This window comes from Podarcis erhardii, assembly GCF_964252035.2.
Source record: "Podarcis erhardii genome assembly, chromosome: 7".
In the NCBI taxonomy this organism is placed as follows: Eukaryota; Metazoa; Chordata; class Lepidosauria; order Squamata; family Lacertidae; genus Podarcis; species Podarcis erhardii.
In genome coordinates this window covers 18356113-18368637 of record NC_138511.1, presented here as the reverse complement: position 1 = coordinate 18368637, position 12525 = coordinate 18356113, and the positions used below count along the sequence as shown (strand labels likewise).

Below are 12525 nucleotides of genomic sequence, written 5' to 3'. Positions count from 1 at the left end.
ATGCACCTGCAAATGGCAGCTATCCCTTCACTTTAACATGCATTTACCGTATATATTTGAGTACAAGCCAACTTTTTCAGCACATTTTTTATGTTGAAAAAGCCCCCCCTGGCTTATACTTGAGTGAGGGGGGCGGGGGCGGGATGAGCAGCCCGAAAGGAGCCCTTTCTCGCCGCTGGTCCCGCTGCCGCCACCAGCTTCTTGCAAGAGCAGGCATAGGAGCCACGGTTGGGAGATGCACTGCACTGTACTGTGCCTCTCCCAACCACGGCTCCTATGCCTGCTCTTGCGAGTGGCAGAGGCAGCGGCGGAGGTATGAGTGGCCCGAAAGGAGCCGTTTCGGACTGCACCTTCCTCCTCCTCTGCTGCCGCCACCACCAGGTTTGTAGTGTAGTGAACCGGCTTATACTTGAGTCAATAAGTTTTCCCAGTTTTTTTGTGGAAAAATTAGGTGCCTCAGCTTATATTCTGGTCGGCTTATACTCAAGTATATACGGTAGTTTTCAGATTCATTTATATATGGATGACTCTTTATAGCAGAGTTGCAGAAGCTTTGTCCTTCCAGATGCTGCTGGACTACAACTCCCATCATTCCTGGCTGTTGGGAGTTGGAGCCCCAACAGTAACAGGGTTAGACACCCCTGCTTTGTAGGCCAAAGTAAGGCATCAGTCCCTGTGGTGAGAAAAGTACAATACAGTCACTTCTTACACAGGGGTTTGGTACGCATTCCTAAATCCTTGGAACCACCCCACAGTTAGCGGGGTGGGGGGGCGGTATGTCTAGGACTCCCAAAGCTGGCATGCCGAATGGGCCTTGACTGCCCCCCCCCCCAAATCTATGGCACAGTGCTGAAAAGCTCTTTCTGCGCCAGGAAACCCTAAGGTTTAAAATTCTCTGCCTTGCTGGTATTTCAGCAATTTCAGCAAGTGTGCCTTCAACTCCTATAGCTGAAATCATGCAAGTTAAATGGGTATAAAATAGGATCGTACCGGAAGGGGAAATGTTGAGCTGTCTTGCCAGTTTCTGTATCTTATTACCTTCCCTTTTTGCTGTGTTCTAAGCTCCCAATTTATCTCTCTTTTCTTTCTTTCCTTCCTTCCTACCTTTCTTCCTCCTCCTCCCTCTTTTCGTTGACTTTAGTCTCTATGGAACCAGCCCAGCTCCTCTTTTCAGCCTCTCAAGCCGTGCACCTTTAGCCGGTTCCTTCCTTGGCTCTTCTGCCAGCCCAGTTGCCCCCACCCCTCCCATTTCTGCTAGCCCTCATGTTGTGCCAGCAGGCCCACTGGTAGTCCAACCCCCATCCCCGAGGTATCGCCCGTACATGGTGGCTCATCCCTGGGCCTTCCCAGCTCCTCCCGCTCCGTCTTCGGCAAGCACCTCCATCCTCTCCCGCTCTCCAACTCCTCCTGTTATAAGCGCCAGTCCTCCAGCTACGCGGGCTGGTTTGCCCAGGCTTAGGCCCGTAGCTATGGCCCTGCCTCTGTTCCCTGCTTCGCCCGGGCCCCTTGGCAGACATTCTTCTTTCCTGAGCAGGACACCATCTAGGTACTGAGTTTGCATTTTAAATGTGTGCTGTGCAGAGTTGGTGTGACTTGATGCACTTCAGAAGAACTCAGCTAACAACATAATAAGCTTTTTTTGGTTCCTAATTGTGCTTGAGGCAAGCTAATACACTGACTGTAAGTGGCACCTGTTGAACCACAAAGCTTTTGGCATAGGATGTGTGAAATTCACAGCTTCTTACAGGGGAGAGAAGGTGAACAAATAGTGACATGCTTGATTCCCCCGAAATTTGGGTATAACGTGCCCACCTTTGCTTGATAACTTGTTTTGAGAAAAGAGTGCTTTCCCTACCTTGATCTCCTTGTCTAGATCAATAAAAATAATCAGGCAGCAAACAAGAGTACATACAAGGTAAAGACCAGCAACGAAATGAAATGAAAAAGCATAAAACAAATTATTCAGTGTAGATCGTTTCAGCAGCAGACTGAAAGTGCCAATTCAACCTGAGTAATAGGAAGAGAGGTTTTCAACAGGTTAGACACAGATAAAAGTGTCTAAAACAGAGGAAAGTAGGTGCCTGCCCTAATTGCCAGAGTTCTGTAACGTTAGTGCAACCACGCTGAAGGACCTACGGATCCTCTCCCATCTGACCTGCAGGAACTCATCAACTGAGCTCAGGAACCAGATGGCACAAGGCAAGGCAGAAAATCACCTGGTCCTGCATTGCTTAGAGCATTATAAACTAAAAGTAATACCTTAAACTTGGCCCAGTACCATATAGACAGGAAATGCAATAATTTAAATAGTATGGTCGCATGTTGATGGCACGTTGAACCATAGACCTTTTAAGTCTGCCATTCTTTGTATTTATGGCAATTATCTTTATTTCTCTTACCTTGATGCTTTAACGGTCTGTTGCAACCAATCTTGTGTCAGTTTTATGTGTGCTCGATGAAGAGTTTTAAAAATAAAAGTCACATTGGGTGCAGGAGGGACCTGGCTGCTTTAAGGGATGGGCTTGAGACTGTGATTAAGCATCCAAGCCATGGTGACTATGCTCTGCCCCCACAGTTGGAGGCAGCTTCTGAATACTAGTTCCTGGAAACTGCAGGAGGGGAGAGTGTTGTTGTTCTCAGGCCCTGCTTGCTGATTTCCCATTGAGGCATCTGCTTGGCCACTGTGAGAACAGGGTGCTGGACTGGATGGGCCTTTGGCCTGATCCAGAAGGGTCTTACTAGGTTCTTATCTGTCTGAGGCAGTTGGGGGTGCTTAAATGATGCAAAGAGGACAGTTTAGGGATGGAGAGGGATCTGGGTGCCGTCAGTGTAATGATGGTGCTAAAAGGCATAGGGTTGCGTCCAGTGTTAAAGTTTGGGTAAAAAATGGATACAACTCATGGGATTTCATAAGGAGACCCCAGGACACTCTGTGTGTGTACGCAAGAAAACTAAAGGGCGGTTGCTTGAACTGTATTCTGGTGCAAGGCAGAATATCATCTAGATGCCACCATGCCATAAAATCCTTCTCTACCTGCTTACTTTGGTGAGGAGATCCCCTGTGTTGAAATTAGTTCATGCATTGCTGGTGCTTTTAGAAAAATATATAGTGTTTACCAGCTTAACTCTTAAACTGAACTCCGTAGCAAGTAGATTTGCTGTGTTGCAAGTTTTCTGGCCTGTTCTCATTGACAGCTATGATTGTTTTAACACCTGCTGCATTACTCACCAGGTTTGCTTTCACACTCCCTTAATAGCAGGTATGGGGAACCTCTGTGCCCCTCACTAAACTGCAACTCCCGTCAGCGCCCAGCCAGCATGTAGTTCAGCAGCACCTGGAGGTCCAGAAGTTCTGCACACCTGCTTCAGTGGCTCCATCTGAATGGGATCTGCTCAATGACCAGCAGATAGCAGGAGGGCATTGATTTTGTTTGTGGGTTGTGTTGTCCAGTTAGAACCGGTGTGTTTAGGGGATAGACCGTAACTGGGTTGAAGATAGCTGCTTCAGTCCAATGCATCTGCAAGTCCCCATGCTGGCTGAGGCCAAGCTAAATTGACCAGGGAGCAGACTTGGTGTAAGGCAGTGCCATAGATGGTCATGAGGAAGACCCAAAGCACCCTAGTCTGCAGGGCATGATTTGCATAAGGAGAGGGTCTTTTTGCATACAAGAACCTCTGCCTGAGATGCTGGAGTTCCTATTCCAGTTGGAATAAGTGGCAGTGGGGACTGTGGCCTAGTTGTATGGCCACGTACAAAAGTCAGCCAGAGAACTGAAGGGCTTCCATTTGTGATTTGCTACCTTCATTCTTCTCAAAGGACTCTTCTTTATAAAACCTAGCCCTTATCTCACTTGGAGAGAAAGCAGATACTGCTTTGCTTTCATTGACCTAAATACTTTTTGGGGTTGTGTCTGTAGCTAGCTCTATTCTAGAGTAGACCCAGTAAAGTTCATAGGCACGACTAACTTAGGTCTGTTCATTTCAGTGGGTCTACTATGAGTAGGACTTAGTTGCACCCAGCACCTTTTGCTTGTAGTAGCATTGCCGTGGCTTCTGCATGCTTGCATGCTTGCGGTGAATGTTATGTTGGTAGAACAAGTTACTCTTTATATTTCCCCCCTTTCTTTTTTGGTCTTCCTTTCACCCTTCTCTCTTCTCTCTTTCATATTCACTGGTCCATATTTGCTTTTGTTATGAATAGTATGTACGACAACCCTTTCTCCCTCCTCCTTGCCGTTTCTGATGTTTCTGGGGACAGTTCTGATGAAGAAAATGAGGACGAGGATGAGGATGATTTTTCTTGTGTCCAATTTGGGTCCAGGTATTCCAGAAAGTGTGCAACCTACCTATGCTTGGGTGCTTAAAACTAACATGTGTTTACATTTACTTTTCTGCCTACCATTTCATAACACCCTCTCCCCAGAAAAATACAACTGTATCTAATTCCATTCCCATAATAACACTTCTTGTGCATGGTTTTGCTCACATTTTAACAATCCCCATTAAACCTGGTTTCTCCCTTCCAAGCCTCTGATGCCAGGAGGAAGGGCTATCCAAGATTCCCTTGTAGTGAGGAGGGTGGGAAGAGCGATGCTTGAAACAGGCCTTAACCTCTACTTTCCAGCCAGGTGTGTTAAGAGATTATAATTTCTATTCTTGGAACCTTTTCGTTCCAGGGTGCTTAGATCTCCCAACAGTAACTACTGAAATGTTCAGTAGAGCCAAGGCAGGAGAGTGTAAGGCAGTTGTGGGGCTCCTCCAACTTCTGGACTTAATCCTCCCTATCTCCATATGAGCCAAGCATGCCCATTCTGTCCATCATGTGATATCACAGGGTAGGGCAGGCTGAACAGGTTCCTAGCTTGAGATGATGCTGAATTCAAGCCACAGCTGCAAAGGGGCGCCTTGATGCGCTATATGGATTTGGTGCCTTGCCTTGTCACGCTGCTTTTGACAGGAATCAGATACACTTGGGAGGTCCCAATTGCTCTCAAGTGTGTCTAGCCACTTCTAAAATCAGTGCAACAGTGGAAAGCACCAAATTCAAAAGGGATAACTGTTGGCTCCTTAGGTACAGGAAGATATTATTTCCCCCCACAGCCTCATATAGAAGATGCTGTTCATTTGCATGCTGTGATTCCTGCGTTGCAAGGGGCTAGACTAGATGGCCCTTGGGGTCTTCAGACAGGAGTCTTGTGCTGCTCTTGGCGAACTAAGGGGTTGTGACCAACCAAAACCTATCCACAGCAGACCCTCTGAAATTAGCTTAATTGAGTCTGCTCTGAGTTGGAATAGCATTGGATACAATGCTGGGAGTTCACTTTCCTCCGGCGAGACTGCGAAACCAGCATGTTGTAGTGCAGGGCTAAGACCTGGGAAATCAGGGTTTGAATCCCCACTCAGCCATGAAACCCACTGGGTGACCTTGGGCCAATCACTATCTCAGCCTAACCTACCTGTGTTGATAAATTGGAGAGCTGGGAGAGGTGTGTCCTCCACTTCAATCTTCTTTGAGAAAAGGTGGAAAGTAAATGTAACAATCCTCTTCCTCTCCACCTTACACACACCATAACCATTTGTGCAGGAGGGTTGCTACTGCTCCACTGTACTTTAAGGGCTCTTAGGTCCCTGCTAGTGGAAGCATGTTCATTGATAATCTGCTAGCATCGTGGGGATTTATCCCTGGTGCCCCCCTCCCAGTTGGTTGGGGTGGGGAATCAGGGAAGCCCTCAGAACAGTGTGCAGGGGGAGCAGATTGTTTCACTGGGCAAGCAGAAGCAGAACATTGGTAGCAGTGCAATGCTGGATTCCTTCCAGTGCTCAGTACCCATGTGGCCTGGTCTTGGTGGCTATATAGGAACCCTAAAGCACTTCAAGGGGGTCAGTTGAACTGGAGTTGCTCGGTGTGGACATGGAAGTGAATCCTGTGCTGATGAGGCGCCTCTAGCAGCAACTGTGGGTCAGAGTATGGAGTATCATGCTGTTTCTGTTTTTAATTTGGGATAATTCTTAGTAGGTTTTCAAGGATAAGTAATACATAAGCAGAGGAAGTTGAATAAAGCAATTGCGTTACACCAAGCATACACAGGGAGCTGGGTGGCGCTGTGATCTAAACCACAGAGCCTAGGGCTTGCCGATCAGAAGGTCGGTGGTTCGAATCCCCGCGACAGGGTGAGCTCCCGTTGCCCGGTCCTTGCTCCTGCCAACCTAGCAGCTTGAAAGCACGTCAAAGTGCAAGTTGATAAATTGGTACCGCTCTGGCGGGAAGGTAAACGGCGTTTCTGTGTGCTTCTCTGGTTTGCCAGAAGTGGCTTAGTCATCCTGGCCACATGACCTGGAAGCTGTCTGCAGACAAATGCTGGCTCTCTTGGTCAGTAAAGAGAGATGAGCGCTGCAACCCCAGAGTTGTCCGTGACTGGACTTAACGGTCAGGGGTTACTTTACCTTTTAAGCATACACAGAACCATTATAATAAATGAACTGACCAATTGAACAAAACCAAATCTCTCCCCAGCCAAAAAACCCCCAAAACAAAACCCAACAGACAGGCAAGCATGGCAAAGAAATATCAATTTATATGTGAATCATAACACATACCAGAATATATTAAATCTAGCAAAAGAGCAGTTCACTTTAAGATGTCCAAACCATCATACAATGGAGAGGAGGATAGAAATCATTAGTTTTATCATTAACAAAGGTGATAAAAATCCCGCTCTCCTGCAAAGTAGTCATTCTTTGCTTGTCCCCTGACTACTTTTGCATGTTGTCGTATTTGACTAAGAGTCAGCACTGCTCATCCTTCCTTCATTTTAAGACATGCACCCTTCCAGGGTTGTTTCACACACCTGAGAAACCAGGAATTTGCCGTATTGTGTGTTGCTGTGATAAAATGTAGGCGCCTGTCATTGCACCTGCAGTATAACCAGGTGTGCAGGGGGTATCCTATTCTACTGACACATTCACCCTCCTCCTAGGAAGCAAGGTGACCTTGCAGGCTATTAATGGCTCAAAAGCATAAACAGACTGACTAAATGAGTCCTACCCAGCCAGCATATATTTATATATATATATTTGAGAGGTGTTGTCTTCAAGGTAAAGGAAATGCTAATCATAAGTGACCGTGCAGGTTTAATGATGGAAGGTGTGAAAGAGTTCCTCGGCTGGAGCTGCTAATTAATTGGTTTAAGGATGGGAGGAGCCTGTGAATCAGAAGTGGATGTCCTGTCTGTTGCTTTGCAGATGATTGACTGCGAAATGTTAATGCTGGCCACTTTTATTTATGTGCGTACTTAAAAGGGCTATTCCACTTCCCTTCCACCAGGGAAATTTGCTAACAGCATAAAATAATTTTTTAAAAAGAATAGCCAGCACATTAAAAAAAAGTGTTAATAAAGGCTTCAGACAGAACAGAAAATCTATCTCAGCAATTAGTGTGTGTGTGTGTGTGTGTGTGTGTGTGTGTGCTGTGATGGTAATTCTGCCTGGATTTTAAACAGCTCTTGTGGCTGATTACAAAGTGTACAGCGATCAGCCTTTCTTAATCTGTAAAGCAAATGTTATATGATAAGCTGCCTTCTGGAGACTGTAGGTGGTGTGTTTGGCATCTGGTATATGATTACTTAAGAGAGAGGGTTGCTTTTATCTCCACAATGCGCGTGTGTGTGTGTTGCTGTGTGTGAGTTGCTCCTGTTACTGAGGAGGGAGGCTTCCCTGTTTGCTCAGCAAGTGATCTAAATGTAGCTCTAGGGTCTTTCAGATTAAGGATGCCTTTCCTTTAAGGCGGATGTCAGGACAGATAAAAGGAAGTCCTTCATGCAGTGCGTACAGTGGTGCCCCGCAAGACGAACGCCTCGCAAGACGAAAAACCCGCTAGACGAAAGGGTTTTCCGTTTTTGGAGGTGCTTTGCTAAACGAATTTCTCTATGGGGTTGCTTCGCAAGACGAAAAAATCTTGCGAGTTCCCGTGTTTTTTCCTCGCTTTTTTCTGCCCTTTCCCTAAGCGCTAAGCCGCTTATCAGCTGTTCCGCTGATAAGCCGCTTCTCAGCTGATCGCTAAAAGCCACTAGACCGCTAATAGCGCTAATCCGCTAAGCTGTCAATGGGCTTGCTTCGCAAGACGAAAAAACCGCTAGACGAAGAGAATCACGGAAGGGATTAATTTCGTCTTGCGAGGCACCACTGTAGTTATAAACTATGGAACTCGCTGCCAAAGGAGGCAGCGATGCCCACAAACCTTGGATGGCTTTAAAAGAGGATCAGACAAATTCGTGGAGGAGAGTGCTATCAGTGTCTACTTGCCAGGATGGCTATTCTCTGCCTCTATAGGTGAAGGCAGCAATGCTTCTGAATACCAGTTGATGGAGACCACAGGAGGAAAGATAGCTCTTGCGCTCCAGTCCTGCTTGAAGGCATCTGATTGGATACTCTAAGAACAGGGTGCTGGAGTAGAAGGTTGCCCAGAAGGGGATGAGGCCCTTAAACTTTAAAAGGGTTCCTTACCCCTTGTCTACACTAATTAGCAGCATTTCAGTCTTACCTGGAGACCTTCTGTGTTCAATGCATGTGCTTTGTCACTGAATGATGACCCTGAGTAATATACCAGCTTTTCACAGAGCAGACTGGCTGGCTATCCTGTGTGCCTGACATAGGTGCAAGCAGGTACTGAGGATCTGCCTCGTTTCTGTGGGGCCGATCAGGAAGGCTGTCTCCTTGGTATCTAAAACCTGACTACATTTGCCCAGAAGGGAATGTGGCTGTCTGGCTGATAAGGGGGTTCCCCCATCCCTGCCATATTAGAATAGGGCTTACACCGATTGCACGATTCATGTGGATTGAATCAGTTGTTGCCACTGCAATGAGTAGCAGAGCTTTTTGAGTGTAGGCCCCTGTTCTGATATGACTTGTAATACATCATCGTCAGTGGATAGTAGAAAGGAGATTCCAAGTGAACATCAGGAAGAGCTTTCTGACAGCAAGAGCTGTTGGACAGTGGAATAGACTCTCACAAGAGTTGGTGGACTCTCGTTCCTTGAAGGTTTTTAAGCAGAGATTGGATGGCCATCTGGTATGGGTGCTTTAGTTGAGATTCCTGCATTGCAGGGGGTTAGACTAGATGACAATTGGGGTCCCATCTCTACAATTCTATGTTTCTGTGAATGGAGACAGAGCCAGCTTGTTTGCAGACCAGCAAACCTTTAAAAAAAAATTAAGTAGTACTGCCACCAGAGCGGAAAATTAACAGATGTAAACAACCCGTGTTGTGGGTCTACGCTTTTCTGTGGAGAGTTTTCTGTGCAAGTGGTGCAAAGCCACAGCATTCCCTCCATGGACAGCCAACTTTCACTGACTTCTGTGGGAAGAAATGGCTTTACAGCCACTTAGCTTATGATTCTTTCCTTTATTCCCTTAAAGTGGTGGAGGCTCTGGGGGAGCCAGCATTTCTGACTCATGCAGCGACCACTTCACCATCGAGACATGCAAGGAAACTGAGATGCTGAACTACCTCATTGAGTGTTTTGACCGAGTGGGGATAGAGGAGAGAAAAGCACCAAAGGTATGTTGAGGAGAAGGATCCTTTTTTGCAATCAGTTTTTGCTTCTTCTTCTTTTCTTCTTTTTCTTTGCTGGCTGGGTGTTCCTGGCCCAATCACAATCTTTTTTTTTGGGGGGGGGGGAAGGAATTTTAAGGTGCAATATCCACTCCAGATCCCTCCAACCCAGAGAAGAAGTTTGAGCATTTTTTGCTAAAGAGCAGGGCCTTCTCTGCAGTGGCTCCTTGTCTGTGGAAGGCTCTCCCCAGGGAAGTTTGCCTGGCACATTCATTATACACCTTTAGGCGCCATGCACCTGGCTCCTTTTTAACCAGGCCTTTGGATGATTTGATTGACATCCTATACCCTTTTAAAATGTGGTGGGATTTTTTTGGGGCGGGGTTGTGTTGTTGTTTTTATTTTGATTATATATTTTGTGGTTTTATATGTTGATTTTGTTCTGTGAACTGCCCTGAGACTTCCAGGTATAGGGCAGTATATAAATTCAAATAATAATACAACAACAACAACAACAACAACAACACACTACAAATAAATAAATACTGCTATGAGCTGTAGCAAACTTTTGATGCCTGGAAAAATAATGTACCAAAATCTACCTTCAATTGCCACAAATACATTACTAATGTAACACTACTGACGTTTTTTAATCACCTTTATGTTGCCCTGGTCAGGATGACCAGTGGTTTGGGATGGTTGTAGTCTGGCAATAGCTGGAGGGCCGCAGCTGTTCCCCACCCCTGAAGTAAAAGGTTTTAGGAAGAAATGTGCCGCTTTGCTTTTAGGGTTTGCAGTGGCTGGGCCCCAGCATTGCTGGCAGTCATTACTCAATTTATTCCCTTAGATGTGTAGCCAGCCGGTGGTGAGCCAGTTACTGAGCAACATCCGATCTCAATGCATTTCCCATGCTGCTTTGGTGCTCCAAGGATCCTTAACGCAACCGAGGTGAGTTGGGCCTGCTTGTTGCCATCTGTTGGGTGGTATTTTCGTGAGCCCCTCTCCTCCCAATCTTCACCCCATGTCCTCCTTCTCGTGCATAAGGTCATTACAGCAGCAGTCGTTGCTAGTCCCGTACATGCTCTGTAGGAATCTCCCTTTTGGCTTCATCCAAGAGCTGGTGAGAACGACCCATCAGGATGAAGAGGTGTTCAAACAGGTAAGTGACCGGTTGTTTTTAGTGACTTGCAACCATACCAAATAACGGAACGCAAACTCTGTGCAGAGGCCTTGTTCACTTTGGGCATTATACACATAACCTACAGTGATTCACAGGGGTGTGTGTGTGTGTGTGTGTGTGTGCGCATATAGATAAAATTGCAAGTATATCCCACCTTTCCTCCAGTGAGCCCAAGGTAGCATGCATAGTTCTCCCCATTTTATCAGCACAACAACCCTGTGAGGTAGGTTAGGCTGAGAGTGAGGAACTGGTCCAAGATCACCCAGTCAGCTATATGACTGAGGATTTGAACCCTGGCCTCCCAGGTCTAGCTACACCACCACACTGGCTCCACTGGTGTTGGGGTTAGTGTGTTGCACTTTCAGCTAGGGAGAGGGCAATGCAAATTCCCGTTCAGGCGCAAAGCTGGCTGGGTGTTCCTGGCCCAATCACAATCTTTGAGCCGAAACTTCCTTGCTGAGCTGTTGTGGTAATAAATGTAGAAGGGTGATTCTGTTCACGTCTCTCTATCCACACTGCTGCACCATCATTGTACATGGCACATTACAAAAGAACGAGTTTGATGTGTCCCTCCCTGCCCTGCCTCAAAGAGCTTGCAATCTAAAAATAGATACAAGGAAATACAGAAGAGGAGGTGGGATGAATGCATGGCCATGCAAGGAGCACAAATATTTAAATTGCATGTATGTTGACTTGGTTACAACAGGGTGTTAGGACTAGGGGTTGTTCCAAAGTATTCCTGGCTCTGGTCAAGTGAATTTTGAGGGAGGGCTTGAAGGAAATAAGAGCACAAGGACCTCAAGTTTCAAGAGAGTGGCAGTCCCCCCCCCCTTGCAGTTTGATGCTGCATACTAAGTGGTGTAATGATTAGCATGCCCTTAAAGGCATATGAACTTCACTAAAATAAAACAATACTGGTGCATGAGACTGTCATAGATAGGGCCTAGTTGGTGATGGCTCCCCCATTTTGTAATTCTGTCTCATTGGAGATACGCTCAATCCCTCATTTACATCTTTTTGTCACCTACTGAAACACAGCTGTTACATTTGGCTTATGGGGGTTAACAGGATGATTTTGCTGTTGATAGTTTTGTGACTATATTCTGCTGTTGACTGTTCTTGAGATATTGTTGTTTTATATATATTTTTTAATAATATTTATTAAGAGTTTCCAATTATAACAATATAAAAAAACAAAACATCCAAATTTAAAATCTTATTTTCCATAGCATCTTTCCAGGACTTCCCCTTCCCTCCCCCTCTTATATTCCAATTCTTACAAATAAAATCAGCAATTTATTATCCCAAATTTTAACCTTATTATCATTAACCCAATTTAAAAATATTTTCCCATCTCCTAAGATCGACCTATTCCCTTCCGCGCGTTCCCCCCTTTAATATACATAGTAAATTAAAATATAATAAAATAAAATATGATTTTACACCCTTTGGATTCCAAATTTCCCTCCCCCTTTTCCTGGTTGCGTTCCCCATATTAATCAACATCTGATGTCTTCCTGGAGCTCCCACATTTATTTAAACCATAGTCCTTTACCAGTCTTTTTTAATTTTAAATGTCCAATCTTGGAAGGAGTCTATCTCAAAAAGGCCCATTTTTTCCATCCAGATTTTTATATACTTGGGAGTAAAAACTCCAATTTTATTTCTTAAACCTTTCAAATCTGGATGTCCCAAATGCTCCCACTTCCAACTTTGTCCAATTCTTATTATTCTTGTTGTTCTTGTTAATCTTTCTCCTCTTTCTTTTCCTGTTTTCCTGCACAAATGTTCTAAT

General features: G+C 45.5%; 1 protein-coding gene across 7 annotated transcripts in view; it reads left to right on the top strand.

Annotated features, from left to right (window-relative positions):
- UBE4B (ubiquitination factor E4B) overlaps positions 1-12525 on the top strand; it is a 73548-nt gene that overhangs the window by 32198 nt on the left and 28825 nt on the right. For 6 of the 7 annotated variants that reach the window (XM_081870767.1, XM_081870766.1, XM_081870765.1 and 3 more), the window contains 5 exons: positions 1142-1546; positions 4202-4321; positions 9415-9556; positions 10398-10498; positions 10595-10709. In XM_081870767.1, the coding sequence (XP_081726893.1) occupies positions 1142-1546; positions 4202-4321; positions 9415-9556; positions 10398-10498; positions 10595-10709 (883 nt within the window). The remainder of the gene's footprint in view (positions 1-1141; positions 1547-4201; positions 4322-9414; positions 9557-10397; positions 10499-10594; positions 10710-12525) is intronic. The other variant, XM_081870770.1, reaches the window with a different exon arrangement.